This window comes from Embiotoca jacksoni, unplaced genomic scaffold, assembly GCF_022577435.1.
Source record: "Embiotoca jacksoni isolate LCO1_2020_lvr unplaced genomic scaffold, fEmbJac1.0.p SCAF_5, whole genome shotgun sequence".
Classification (NCBI taxonomy): Eukaryota; Metazoa; Chordata; class Actinopteri; family Embiotocidae; genus Embiotoca; species Embiotoca jacksoni.
In genome coordinates this window covers 12492337-12507558 of record NW_027185403.1, presented here as the reverse complement: position 1 = coordinate 12507558, position 15222 = coordinate 12492337, and the positions used below count along the sequence as shown (strand labels likewise).

Below are 15222 nucleotides of genomic sequence, written 5' to 3'. Positions count from 1 at the left end.
CACAGTGTAGTAGGGGGCCCCAAGAGAATTGTAAGTAAAATCCAGCTTTGCCAAAGATGCAGAATAAGGTATGTGTAAAACTCAGGGTCACTCCCAACATGCTAAAAGATATGGTATTGTTATTAATTATAGTTTACACCAGAAATAAGACACCAAACTACTAATGTCCTAGGAGTATACTTTATTACCACATAAGCAGTACAGATATTTTACCTCATAATTTCTCTAAATATATTCAAATATAGTTTTGTTTCCTTCGTGGGTTTTTACAAAGGCACTCAACAATGCGTGTAGCATGGGTATGAAACAAGGAACAGTCATTAAGTGGGTTTTTGTGCAAAATCTTATAAGAGTACATGTGTCACTAACATGCACACACTTTGAAGGGCGCAAAATATATCTCCAGATAATTGAACCACACTCTCAGATGCACTCGGGACAAAAATAAACACCATTCACAGGATTGTCATTTGGCAGTATTAACCCTTTGGACATCAGCACGCATCTTGTTCAGCAGGTCAATTGAGTCATTTGGCAGTTTGAACACACCAGAATATAGAAATATATACTTGTGGAGTAGAAATATGCAGTCAGCTGAGCCGCTCGAGGACTTGAAGAACATTGCTGTGGAACAAGCCAGTCTGCCCACTCTTCTCCTGAGTAACAAGAACCCGCCCATCAAGTCGAGGTCTGTGGACGAGGACGAGCTCTCCTTGAAGCAGACTGAGCTCGGAGTCCATTTGGGCTAAATGCGTTGTGGTCACTCTGTGTCTGGAAAAAGGAAAAGCAGAAGATGCCCGAGGGTTTTGTAAATTTTTCATAGTCATAACATAGCATAACATTGTCTGTCTGATAATCAATCACTGCTTTTTATTTACATGCCTGCTGGGGCTGAACTGAGCTGACACGGCCGAGAGCGACGGCTGTGAAGATATTGGTTTGTGCAGGTTAGAATTTAAATCATAGATCGATGTTTCGAGGCCTTTCCTGAGGATAGGACCCTTTCCCTCTTTGAGTATGATTCCTGGTCCGTCTCTTCCTAGGGTGAGGGACGGGGCCCACACTTCTAAAGGAGTTGGCCCGGGATGGCAGTTGGGGGGAACCTGATTTCCTGACGACCAAGAGGAGGTCTGATGCTTTGGAGGAGGGGAGTCCTCATCTGTGAGGAACCGCACTGATTTTGCAGGCTGTGAATGTAAAACATTTACTGTGACTCATGCAGAATGGTGAATACAGTGTCAATAACTAAAATAAAAGCTCATGACTCTCACAAGAAATCATTAGCGTGACATTACCTTGTCCATGCTGCTCTTGTGTGTTTCAGGTCTGACTAAAATTGAGGGCGGCCGATTGGTAAGCTGTCTGTCATGCTGAAATGATGCTTCATGTAAAGCAGTGAATTCCCTGTCCTTCATGACTGCAGCAGCAGAGGGCGCTGCTGGCTTAGTCATCCACCCCAGAGGTCTGCCAGCATTTGATAAGATGCTGCTGTGTTTCTTCCTCTGCAGGGCAGGTGAGTAGCCAGACGCCTGAACTTGAGCAAAGTGTTGCGAGTTTGACGGCACATTGAAATTGGACATATGGGAGAGATGGTTTGAGCCTGAGAAAAAAATTTACAAATTAAAAGATATGAGTTAAGCGCCACAAAAAAAAATCTTGAATTTAATTTAAGTTGCAAGAATACAGTTGATGAACACTAACCTCTATGTGGGTTAAAAATACGTCTCACTGTCTCCCAACCTTGTGAGCCCCCATAGAAGGATGCTTTACCAGCGCCAGTGGATGACATTGCATGCTGTGCTCCATTTGGCACAGACGGGACTTGTCCTGTTGAGTGTATCGTTCCATCAGCGCTCACCCTATCAAGTGCAAGGACCACAGCAGGATTCTTGGCAGCTGTGGGTTTCTTTCCAGCCACTGTGTTGTACTGCGAGGACGCATTAGCTGCTTTGGTCTCCAAAAGTCTGGCTGAGGTCCTGAAGTTGGGTAATGAGACACATTATCATAAACTGAATGTCTATTTACATCATGTTATACTGTTAAGAAAGTTTGAACCTAAAACCAAGCACCTGCCCTGATATATTTCTGTTTAATGAATCTTTAAAATGTGTTCATGATCTTCCAGCCCACATTAAATTACTGTCTGAATTCAAATGTAATTTGTCTGCCTCTTCCTGCAGTCAGGGATCACAGCCTCTCACCTGAGCACAGGTGTAATGTAGTTGCTCGGCAGAATGCCCACTTTGCCCGTTCGGAGCGATAACCCACGCAGCCAGCCTTCTTTGAACTTTCCATACACTCCCACCATCTCTCCTTTCCTCAGCTCCAGCTCCTCTGGCCGTCGGGGTTTGTAGGAGTACAGGACAGCACACCTGAGGAGCCACACAGAAGGTTTACTTTCGTACTTGCTAAAAACATGTATCCAGATTGAGCTGGCCTTTTTATGGCTGATTCGGTGTTTCTTATTTTATTCATATCTTGCACATATGATCCGACATTATCATACCATTAATATAATGTTTCAAACAGTGACTCACACGCTGATGGAAAGCTGCTGTGTGGAGGAGTTTTTACTGTCTGCAGAGGCAGAGGGCATTTGGGGGTTCACCAGAGCCATAGATATGGTGGGCGGAGTCTCACTGGTCATCCTCTCACTCTGAAACAGGATGAATTTATCATATAATCATCATATAAGATTAAAAGGGTGAAGCATTGCACATTATTTAAGCACAATGTGAAAACAAGGCTCTAGCTTTTCTAGCAGTTCTGTGGGATGTCACTTGATTTTTAGGTCATGAACCAACATTAGATTCTGAACTTATGGTTGCTTTACATGAAAAGTCAGGGTATCATTAGCATTCATCCTCTGGGCACCATGACTGTCTGTATAAAATTTATTTTATTCCATGAAATAGCTTAGTCTTAGACCAAAGTGGAGGACTGACTGCTAAAAAGACAATATTTAAAGCAGATATCCACTTGATTTGTGTGACTCAGACTCCTGACACCCCATTAACTTCAGAAAAACTTTGGAATATAATTTTCTATGGAACAAGGTCTGTGGATTTTGGCCTCCATGATTTCCAATGACAGCATGTTCAGAAAGGATCTCATAATGGCTCTTATGAACAGGTGGATTACACCAAGTAAAAACTGTTTCAGAGGGAATGTGTGTATTATTTTAAGACAGACATGAGAACATGTGAACCTTATCATAGGTCAAATAAATGAAATTAAACTAAATGTTCCCCTATTTGGTGTTTTGATGATGGCGGTGCAGTGTTGTTTAACCTGCTGGTTCAAAGGCTTTCACAAGCGTACAGTCTGTGATTACAGAAGCCGCAGCATATGATTACATAATTTACATTATCCTCATAAAACCACTCACTGAACCTTTCTGTCTTGTTTGGAAGCATCTACAGTCTCTAAAAATCTCATATATTCAAATTTTTCTTTTTAATTTGCCACTTGTCTGTATACTAGATGTGATTTGTTGGATTTTCTTTTGAAAAGCGTGGCCTTACTTTCAACTCGCTGATGAAAGAATGATGAATACATTTAAAGCTACTTAAAATACAGCAAACAATAAAAATATAAAGACAAGTATTATTTTGTATGTTATCTTCATGGATCAAAGATGGTCTGTTTAACGCTAAGAAACAGATGGAGTCAGGCCTGACAGTCAGTGAGTAACAGGGAGTGACACTGAGGTGTGTCTTCTAACCGTTAAGGATACAGTATGAATCTTAATCCCTAATTACCCTACCTCCTGAGGGACTTTATGAGGTCTTTTCTGTATACGTTTTATTTTCTCCTTTGACTTAACAGGCCTCACACAAACACACACTAATGTTTTTGTATTATTGTCATTTATAAAGAGGCGTAAATAACTTTCTCGGTGCCCATTTTCTTTGCCGTGACGTCCGTAGATGTTTGCTTCTATTTACAGCACCACCACTCAACTGTTTCAAGTACTAATGCTGGCCTGTGAGCCCAGGGTTGCCTGTATACAGTATGTGCCTGCATCCTACAGCGCTCCCACTATAACGCTGCACTGCATTCACACGACAACACAAAAGCACAAAGACGGTCATATTTAAGATGCATCCAGTGCAATAACCACACTCTCACTTTTCAAAGTCAGTGCTTTGAGGCAGAAGTATAAAGAGATAACGTTATTCAAATGATGTTTATACCAAAAGCAGCCACGACCAGTAGAAAGTAAGAACTCCCTGTCCTTTCTAAAATCATATCACATTTCTCCCGTAGTGTTAAGACAAAGGGGTGAAAGTAGTAAACGTCTTTTTACGTGCAATTTATCACTATTATTTAAACACCAGCATTGCAATCTTCAGAAAAATGTTGTGTAATGCAACAGCAAAAAAAACCAACAGAAACTTCTCCATGTATTACATTATTTAGTTATTTTCATTACTCTGTATCCTTTTTTCCATTTTTGGTTTGTGTTTTTACAGGATACAAAGAGCCTGCTTCCGATGTGCTGCAGTCACGCAATGGTCAGGTGCATTGAGCCATATTTACATGAGGAGAGTAACTCTGTTATTAGTCAGACAATAAAAAAAAGTCCTATTTGAAGTAAAATGTTGTCAAGTTCCTGCAGTCACAATCCCCACTAGCATAAATAAACCAATTCAAATAATATTAATGTCTATCTTTCGGTGTTCAGTCACCAGAAAAGAACAGTTAACACCTTTCACTTTGCACAATCACAGTAAGATAGTTTTGTATGGGAAATCAAAGTGTTCAGAATTAGATAAATATGGCATAATAAAAAAAAAAAGTTAAAAAAAAAAAAAATCACCGATAAATATAGACAAATAAATTATAAAAGTCACATTGTGAAATAATCCTTTTTTTTTAAATTTTATTTATTTTATTTTTTTTAAGATCTTTCTATTTGATCTTTTCATAATAAAAGAGTTTCCTACAGGTCATCTTTATTTAGCTTCAGCGGTTTTGTAAATGTCCCTTTCTAAGCTATTTTATATTCCACAACAGCAATTTCCCCGACTCCTCTATTTTATAACTGCAGTCCTAATCTGTCAGTAACAGCCAGTTACGTGCTCTTCGATCTGATTGGGAAAACTACTACTATTAGAAATCTATAGCTGCTGTTACATTTTCATAACTTATCCTGTCACACAAAGCCAGCAATATTTATTGTCTGTCAACAGTAGCTCATAGTGCGTGTGAAATTGTGACACATTAACATTGTGAAAATGTGGCAACATTAATTATTGATGTGAGGCCCAACACACCCACACGTTTTCCGTTACTCTGGCTAATTATACATCAAGTCAGGTTGAAGTTGATTGGTGCTATGCTGGATTTTACATCATGCTACCATCCTCTATTAACTGCTAACACTGGCCTTGTTCGAGATGAGCCAGTCCTGCACGTAATCATCAAAAAGTGCATGACAGTGAGACTTCTGTCCAGTTTGATCTCGACTCACTGTGGCATCCCGCTGACATCATCAACGATGACCTTAGCGGACCACGGTGACTGCAGCTTCCTGCGTTTGTTCTCCACTGATTGCAAGACTTCAGGGTAATGTCGGGAAATGCCTGGCGGTCCCCTGATTTAACCTCTTATTGGCCCAGATGTTTGACCAGATACATTACTTTGTGGAGAAAGTCTTTATTTTCAGTTTGTTTGTCAACATTTTGATTTTATTAGTTATATTTGTCCGATGAAAGTGTATTTTTCTAACAGAATAAATGTGTATTTAATGTGTTTATGTGAGCTGAATATATTTGTTTCAAACATTCAAAATACATACACAAAAAAAAACCGTGTTCTTATTAATATGAAATGACACAAAATGGTTGGTAACCAGAAGGATGTGAAAAGATAACAGCTGTATAGACTGATGTCAGGCTATAACAGTCTAACTGTGGCTGACAGTTCCTGATTTTCCTCTCCCTGTGCCTGAAGATATTTGGACAATTAATCGGTTTTCTGAATTTCTTTATTTAGGGTTGTGAGTGGTTTTTACGTGGGCTGAATAAAATCTGTAGGTATAATAACTTATTAAATACCAAGGTTTAGGTTGTCAAGTCATTATCATTGATTGATAAGATGCATTTTAGATTGATACAAATACAAATTAATAGATTGGACACTTAAATAGCATTTTATTCAGGATCAGGATCTATTCTACATTAGATATATTCTGTCCACGCTCATGGAAACTACCACCTTGATTGCATCTTTTTTGCACATCCCCCGCATGCACCCGCCAGCTCATCCGCTTTTCAAATGCCTTTCAAAAATGGTGTAATTTGTCCACCCTAACAGGTGCAACAAAGCTAACAGTAGAGTGAGAGAGCTGCCAGTCAAACACAGCCTGCACATGCCCACACAGTACACCGATTTAAAGACGTCTGATCCCCGGTTTTTTTCAGGAAAATTCCAATAAAGCAACATAAAAGAAAACGTGTAGATTAGGCTGAAGCTTATACAGTCTGTTGTTTTCATTATTGATTCATTTGTCACTTTTCAAATGAATCAATGAATCCCTTGGTCTGTAAAATGATAAAAAAAAAATAGTAAGAAATGCCTCAACAATTTGTATCTATTTATATGTACTGTTTTTGTTTTTCTTGTATCAGTGAGGCACTTTGTGACACCCCACACATGAAAGCAGCTATAAAAAAATAACCAAGTCTAATCGTTTCAGCTCTTTCATGCCGTCAGTTCACAGGCTTCAATCATTACTGATAACAATGCAGTCAGATACTCTGGTCAAACAGTGAAGTATGATATGGGATTGAACTTGTTTTTGCTTTTGGCTCATTTCTATCCTAAACCTTGCTCTTACATAACTAATGCCGATATTCACACTAATATGCATTCTTTTATCCATAGTGGGAGGGAAGCTGCAGCTCCCTGTCAAACAGTGGAGCCAGAGGTGAGAGCCGATGGGATGCGACACTAAGAATAGCACACATGCCGGCTCGGGCACCGGGGAGCTCAGCGTCAGCTTTAGGGACACGGCCCCCCGCTCCTTTAAAGAAGGGGAGTGCGTGGCTTGTCTGCCATAACTGGCCCACTGATGTGAAAGTGAGTGTTACCTGCTTAGTGAAGAGGAAGGAGTTTGAAGGCAGGGGAGAGAAGGGTCTGTTATGTAACCAACTTCACCAGTGACTCATCATCATCAGCATGAGAGCGATAAGCAGACACACTGAGGGACTCTCCAAGCCTCCCACTCTCTACATCTCTCATATTCCTCCTCCTTCTTCCTACTTCTTGTGTTTTGCCTTTTAGCAGCTTGCAGCTTTTGTTTTCTGTTGCTCTTCTCAGCTATATGCGGTCTTTTCGTCTTCTTTTTTTTTTTTTACCTCTCACATGTACCTCTTCCTGTCTTATCTCCCCCATTACCTCCTTTCTTATCTTGTTCTCAAGTCTCCAAAACCTCCCTTCCTGCTGTTTTTCTCCAACTTGCATGAAGTTTAGCATTTGTATGCTCTGACATATATAATTGCAGTGTAGAGCTGTAAAAGTTTAACTGAATCAAAGGAAATCATTATCTCAGGGGGGCAGGGCACTTTGCAGTAGGTTATATTATTAAACCTTCCACGGTCTTTCTTTCATGGGGGCACTGGCTGGCTATGACTTGATGCCATGCTATTTTTTTTTTTTTGTCTCTAATATGTCCAGCTCTTTGAAATATATCCATTGAAACTTTGAAGCGAGGGTGATAAAAATTAAAGAAAGCATTTTTTGTCATTTGCCATTTTCACAGTAGGCTCTGTCAATCATGTTGCATGTCATAGTCACCTAGCCATATTTAGAAAAATGAAAAGCCTTTTTGTGAACTGCCACATCAGTTTCCTGGGGAGGGAAGCATTGTAGTTTCACAATGCTCTTATTTTCTTTAAGAAAATAAAAATAGTCCTGCCTGTTCAAATGTTTGCCGTCCATCCCTCATCCTACCATGTTCTTTATAAAATATGCAGCAGATATTATGCTGATCACACAAAGAGAGTGAGTTAAAAATCCGCCTGATAGCTTGAGACACAAAAGTTCCTAAATGATAATCAGTTTTTATTCAATTCATAGAGGCCACAAGATTGACCCAAAAAAAAACAAAAAAAAAAGAGTAAAAACCATCTAATTCAAGAATGTCAATGACATGCAAGTGTTAATGATGATAATGAATTTGGATAACACAATAACAGTAAAGGTGAGCTCGGTGTTTAAGTGCCATTGAGCGTCCTTGAAGTTAATAGAAGTATTTAAATTGGACCTCTATGCATCTTATTCATAGAAATGTTTAAACAAAAGGAGCTTTTCCTCTCTTCTCTCCAGCTATATTGCGAGAATAAGAAACTCCCACAACCTTAAGAACCACATCTCCCTGAACTAAAGAAAGAAAAAGGACAGCCTGTAAAACTGTTGTTCGTCTCTGAGGGGAAACCCTGGCTTATGTCCCAGGACTTTAATGATTGAAGACCTTTCAAAGTCACGGTCCACTCACCTCCAGTCCTCACTCCTTTCCTATCGAGCTCTTTTCCAACATCTGTGTTGTGTTAATGAGAGCCACTTAATCATGCCACAGCCAACAAAAGGGCGATCCCTCTTTCTCATTCATTCCTTCAGCCTAGTGTCATGGTTCCCTCCCTGCACTCCTGAGGCCAACTTGATCCCTTAGTGACTCAAATAATCACTTCTATTATCTCAGAGAAAAGCATTCTGCCTTTTGCCAACCACATGTTTTCTGTGAAAAGAAATCGTTGCAAACAAAACAAAGCCAGACGTTTTACTCAGCCATTGAGAAAGAGGAATCTATTTGAAGCAAAAAAAAAAAAAAAGAGGCATGGATAAAGAGAGAGGCACCAGACTCACCTGTAACAGGTGTCTGTGCGAGTCAGAGTGGCGTCTAATTCGCTGAGAATTCACTCTGGAGGAGTGAGAGTGGCCCCGAGTAGCAGGGGGCACAGAGAGGAGCAGTGGCTGAGCCTGACGGCTGAAGCTGTTAAAGGTGCTGGTGTTGGCCGTCCCTCCAGTTGTCCTCTGATAGAAGTTGCTGCTGCCTGCTGCAGGCTGTTTCCGCTGGTTGGAGAGGGGCAAAGCATTGACGATGGGTGTCTTTGCCGGGACTTGAGGGACTCCGTAATGGGCGGTCCTATTGGATGCGTCAGTGGCCTTGTCTTTGCCCCCGCTCCCAGTCGGAGGGTGAAATTCTGCTGAGTCACCCCCCCTCCGACTCTTTCCCTTTAGCAGTTTGGCAGCCGCCGAGTTTGGCTGGAATAGATGAATACATACGGAGAAACCAGAGTAAAAATCAAGATAAATCCAAACACGGGGGACAGTCAATCCCCAGTCAAGAAAATCCTCTCCAACTCGCTCCTACCTGCCACTAGCGCCTGTCAACCTCTGCTCCTGCTGATCAGCAAAACAGCTGTCTACATACACCCACTTATCACTACTCAACTCACCCCTGCAACTTGTTGGACAGGCAGGCAGGGAGGCAGGCAGACAGGATGATAAGTACCAGCCAATAAGCCAGGAAGGGTTCACTGGTGCTGAGAAAAGGAGCTGCACAGACAGGCAGGCAGACAGGCATGGCAGGGTTAATGCTTTCACTCCCCACAGTGATGTGCTGTTATGCCACCCAAGCAGAGAAAGCATTACTGTGTCTTCACGCCTGGCTGCACGACAGGAGGAGAGGCAGGCTCGGAAAGGAGAGGGGAGAGGAGAGGAGGAAAGTGGAAGAAGAAAGGATAGAGCACAGAGGTAGAAAACGATAAAGAGCATCACTGAGGCAGCGCTTTAGGACAAGACACCGGTGAACAGGAGACAAAAGCAGGCGCAGGAGGAGGAGAAGACTGATAAGAAGACGGGATATATTGGGAAAAAACTACAGCAAAACAGATAAGTACTGATGGAAGTAAACAAGAGCTGAATGAGGCACCGCTGTGTGAACAAACACAATTTTCCCCGGCATGGATAAAGTTAACTCATGAAGACATAAAGTACAGAGGAAAACAAATGACAGTCAGCTTGCTAAGCAAGCCCTGCAAACCTGAGTAAGCCACAGTCGCACACTAATGAGCAGCTGCAGACACAGCAGGGCTTCACAGATTAGCTTTCTGCCTCAGCACTTTGCAGAACAGGGGGGACATTTACAGATGAATCAAAGATTTGAATGGAAATCGAGGTGGTGTCCTGGCAGCGAACTGGAATTAATGATATCCAGCAATGACATCCATGGTTCAATAGATTACAAGGGCAACACCATCAGACCAAAGTGCCAAACGGTGGGTGTCAAACTTGAGCCCACTGGAAAGGCCACAACCCACCATGTAAAGAGTGACAGAAGGAAAAAGAAAGAAAGAACTCACCTCTGTAAACTGCTGATGACAAACTCCAATTTTATCCCCGTGCCTGGCTTCGATCCAGTGTTCATCCACCCGTTTGATGACAGTGAGGATGTCTCCCTGTAAACCAGAAATAAGTAATACATACACAGAAAACTACAATGCAGGATGATTAGAACAGAGTGTGTCCGCCCTGGAGACTGAGCACTCAGCTCAGAAACTCTCCGAGCCCTGCGTATCTCCTGTAACATGTGACATCAGCTCCCTCTGTGTCTGCAGGCCCTGTCCTTTCTGCGGCCAGCCTCTAAAAACCATTTGACCACCTGCATTAAAAAAAAAAAGGCGAGCTCAAGTGTGCTTTAATGGAGAGCACACAAGTACAGATGTCCTTATATAACTGCTTCAGAGATCCTTCAGGGGAAGAAACGACCACAGTAGCAGAAGTCTGAGCCTCCAGCTCCACAAGCCAATGACCATTATATATTAGTACTAACGGGAACTTCCTGTACTGTATTCATCCAAGACTGGCGTTTCTCTAATATGGAGGCAGTGATTGTGCCGCTGATTTGCTGATCTGACGAGGACATCAACTATTAGAAGAGGCAGTAAACTATTACTTTAACAATTGGAGGATCTATTCATAACACATTTTGTAAATCAAAACATTAGTCAGTCCATTAAAAAAAATTCAATTCAATATAAAAGTGACCACAGCCCAAAGCGGCATCTATAATTTTCTCAAGAGTTCAGACTTGAAACTTCCCGTGAAGTTAATGTTTTACTTCATAAAACATTTTTAGTTTCTAGTGTGTGTGTGTGTGTGTGTGTGTGTGTGTGTGTGTGTGTGTGTGTGTGTGTGTGAGTATTAATTGAGGTGTACTCATTCTGTTAGTGGTCGTGGTCCATATATGCTATTAAACACTGCAAACCTTAATAGTATTTTAAAGAACATTTGCACACACACAAGTGACTGGACCCAATAAAAATGAGCTTTTTCCTGCAGTTTCAGCGGCAGACTTTGAGGAAGCTGAAACAATATTTACTGTCTTCAAGATTCATCTCCTGTGGGTTAAAGTCACACAGCGGCCTGCAGAGGGCCGGCGGCTGGGCCTGCCGGAGGGGCTGCAGCTGAGGCGTCTGCAGCGCAGTGACAGAGGCAGTGCTACCATCACCGGCGACTTCGTACTGCCAGTTGTCATTCACTCCCTGTTTTGCAGTGATACTAGTACCAGGCGGGAGGACCAGCTCTCGTGACATAACATCTCGTTGGTTATAAACTGAGGCTCTGAGAGCAGCCTGAGGAGCAGGAGAAATCCAAATATCAGCGGCTGCATGTTCACAGGAAGTTGTGAATTCATGTAACGTAATGACATATGTTTCTGAAGAAATCATTGCCCTCAAAGATTTTAAGACACAGCACACTCTCTTTTAAAGATGATCAAATATAGCATATTGCCATACAAGGGGATACAAAAATTTGATTATTTTATCCTTAATTTTAACAAAGACAAACTGTGACCAGATACTTTTTGTTGGTTATATTGAAACAACCAGTGAACTTTTTTTGATCCAGGCCAAACATACATTATAGATAAAGGAGATAAGGGAAGTTTCAGTGTGACTAATTTGCCTCAAAGCACTCAGTGCAGAATAACAAAACTCAGCATGTTCCGAACAGATTTTGTGCTGAACAGACACCAATGCAGCATCTTTTTATCTAGATATACAGATGAGTTCGATATGACACATCCCGTGTCACTCTTAGGAAAATATTAGGTATTAATTACTTTACCGATACTTTTTACTTAAAAAAAAAAAAAAAAAAAAGAACAACAAAGAAACTAAGAAGCACAAAAAACTAATACATATGCACTTCATCTCACACTGAAAGGATCATAACAATGTCACAGCTACAAAGTATAAATCTTAGTCGCACTAAATACATCCAAAGGCTCACTGGATAATACAAATAGTACATTTATAATTCATTCTAATTTTGCAGCATGTCGAACAAACAATATGATCATAAACTCTCCCTCGTGAACATGGCTGAGCTTTTTGAATTTTTTTTTGACTGAACTCACGATGCAGATTAAATGTAAACTCTCGAACTCGCCGAGCAGTTTTCAAGCACGAAACTTTTGAAAAGGCCGGTCTGTGTTTCTCGTCACCTTGGAGAATTCAACATGTACTTTACTGTGAAGTAACTTTATGATCCTCAGATGTTAGGTTTAAATTTAAATTAAATAAAGGTGTGTGGGTGTGTTGCACAGACCTGTTTTATACAGAACAATGATTTCTAAAAATGTATTCCTCTCTACTTTGTCTTTCTTTATTTTATTCATCAGGCATGATATAATTCAGTCTATTACTAACCACATTTAATTACTCCAATGACAAATAAACTCAAATCTGAGTGTGAGCACTGATTATGTGACCCCCTTATATTATTAATTTGATTTCTCTTGGTCATATGTTTAGGTCAAGTCGTTCATTAGTTCACATGTAATATTTTATTGATTTTCTTGTAGCACTCTAATTTGCCCCAATCATTTGTATCCATAATGAAGGACTTCTTTTGGGTGTTAATCTATCTGACTCACTCTTACTGTACGAGTTTAATTTATGCGAGGTATCTATCTTCGACATAACTTGGCTCTTTATTAATTTATACACACCTATCACGTTGTGCAGTAGGTATTTAAAGTTATAAAGCTATAATGCAGCTCTCCTCACTCTGATCTTGGGTTCGACTCAGGAGGATTGTCTTTTTTTTTTTTTACTGTGTTCTCTGTCACACAGGAAGCTCATTTTGACTTTGATTTAAGGTGCAACTGTAGAGTAATGACATTTTTAATCACTTTAGGCCCACAGGAACACATCCTGACACGTCAGAGGAGACGTTCTGATAAGTCAGATCACACTGCAGCTCTTGTGAGCCACGTAGTCTCACACAGCTGTTGCGTTGTCAAGTGAAAAATCCTGCTCACTTTTGTGAATATACAATGCTGAGTACGTGTGTGTCAGAGATGATATGTGTACTATTCCAATCAATAAATAAATAGGGCATCATAGGGTGGGATGGGTAACATGATTACTATTACAAGTGTACTTTGATTTATTAGCATATTTGAGTTGCTGGAACAGACAAAAACATTTCTGGTAGTTATATTATTCATAACAGTGTGTCAACTGATTTCCTAGGATTATTTCCTGATATGAAGAATTGTGATATAAACTCATATACAGTATGTTTACTATGATACATGATAGAGGCTATGATCTATATATACCACTGCTCTGGGACATCATGTTTAAAATGACAACATACTTTTAGAGACATTCAAAACCTTAAAACAAAATGTTAGGCTTTGGAAAATGGTCCATATTAATGCAAAGTATGTAAACAGACTAAGGACAAACAGGAAAAAATATAAGAAAACAAATGGGAAACAACAGCTGACCAGCTAACTGTCACCCAAAGAGGAGTGGGAGTTGTTTAGGGTCATGTTGCTTCCTGTAGAATTGCAGAATAAGGCCAGGGTTGTTCACTGACCTCACTGTGCCCTTGCTTCTCTCTGTGTGGACTCTCCTGCTGCTGCTGATCATCTCTGACTGTCAAGCTGCCCCTGGCTAAGGGCACTGCATAGCGGGCCCTCTGTATGTTTCTGCCGGGCCCAGCGGGTCCCTGGAGCCCCTCCAGGAACTGCACTAACAGGGGGTTTGCAGGTAGCTCCTCCACCATCCTGGCCGGGACCGGAGCAAGACACTCTGGGCATACCAGCTGGGACTGGGCTGCCTCCTGCCTCTGCAGGCAGGACATGCAGAAAGTGTGCTGGCAGGGCAAGACCTTGGCTGACACATCCAGCTGCTCCAGACACAGAGGACATTCCAGCAGGGCCATTAGAGAGAGCTCATCCATTTTGAAAGGGCCACCCTTGTTTGGGACTAGGGCTTCTGGTACGTCTGAAACAGTGTAATCTACCATACTGCGAGAGAGAGAGAGAGAGAGAGAGAGAGAGAGAGAGGAAGGAGATCAGTGACAGAAATTCTGCAATGAAAGAGTTACAAGATTACTGACCAAAGTCCTCCTCTCGACATAACAACACACGGGGCTCAATGTTACACCATGTAACTTTAAATAATTAAGACGAATGTGGAATTAATAAGACAAAACTTTTAGTAAATACTTTGCGTGTGGGGCTCCTTGCTCAGGCTACAGGTTGTCATGTCGACCCACCTGGCCGCACAGGTAAGACAGCAACAGAAAGTAGCCTATCCGCAGAGATCGAAACATTTATTTGAATAACAAAGAGCCCAAAAAGCCGTGGTACTTACATGTGTATCTGCTGCCTGCCGGAGTGATATTCTATCCAATGAACTCCAATATTAGGAAATGCGTAACTTCCTCGCCGCCGTCGTTATGACGCAGTGCGCCGAAAAGCAGGACACCACGGCGCAGGATCAGAGAGGCGTGTGAGCTTTTACATTAGTGGGAACGACTTATCTCGCGTTAAAATTTAAGAGGAGATGAAACTCACCTGTGGTGTGGAAATAATTTTGAAACCTAACAGGCAACAAGGAGTCAACCACAGCCAGTCTCATCCATCAGCAATTGTATCGGATTTCAGTGACTCGGTTTAACCCTTAACAGCTCTTAATTTTCCAGCATCTAAAATGAAAGAAAAAATGTGCAATGTCATAAAACAAATAATGCACCTATACAAAATAATTATAAAAGTAATTACCGTCTAAAACAAACATTTTCGTAATTTCATAACAATTTCTTAACAATGTGTTAAGTTTGTGGTGTTATTTTGCTTTAAATAAACACAAGCATTATTTGCTGATCTCTATTTCAGTCTGATAATAGTTC

The 15222-nt window shown here is 41.0% G+C and overlaps 1 protein-coding gene and 1 long non-coding RNA gene across 4 annotated transcripts; one reads left to right on the top strand and one right to left on the bottom strand.

Annotated features, from left to right (window-relative positions):
- Nucleotides 1-166: 166 nt before the first annotated feature.
- Nucleotides 167-14944, bottom strand: sh3rf2 (SH3 domain containing ring finger 2). 3 transcript variants are annotated; one of them, XM_069171151.1, is made up of 11 exons: nucleotides 14685-14944; nucleotides 13903-14335; nucleotides 11364-11642; nucleotides 10371-10466; nucleotides 8872-9270; nucleotides 2538-2656; nucleotides 2202-2372; nucleotides 1702-1976; nucleotides 1296-1600; nucleotides 883-1187; nucleotides 167-771 (listed from the first exon to the last, which is right to left on the bottom strand). In XM_069171151.1, the coding sequence occupies exons 2-11, from the start codon at nucleotides 14332-14334 to the stop codon at nucleotides 591-593; spliced, it is 2562 nt and encodes an 853-aa protein (XP_069027252.1). In that variant the 5' UTR covers nucleotide 14335; nucleotides 14685-14944; the 3' UTR covers nucleotides 167-590. The 3 variants fall into 3 exon arrangements, with proteins under 3 accessions (XP_069027252.1, XP_069027250.1, XP_069027251.1); XM_069171149.1 differs by lacking the exon at nucleotides 11364-11642; XM_069171150.1 differs by lacking the exon at nucleotides 11364-11642 and having other exon boundaries at nucleotides 679-771; nucleotides 879-1187.
- Nucleotides 1142-2154, top strand: LOC138211348 (uncharacterized). Its single transcript, XR_011179332.1, has 2 exons — nucleotides 1142-1226; nucleotides 1325-2154. It is a non-coding gene; the product is annotated as an uncharacterized lncRNA (long non-coding RNA).
- Nucleotides 14945-15222: the final 278 nt, after the last annotated feature.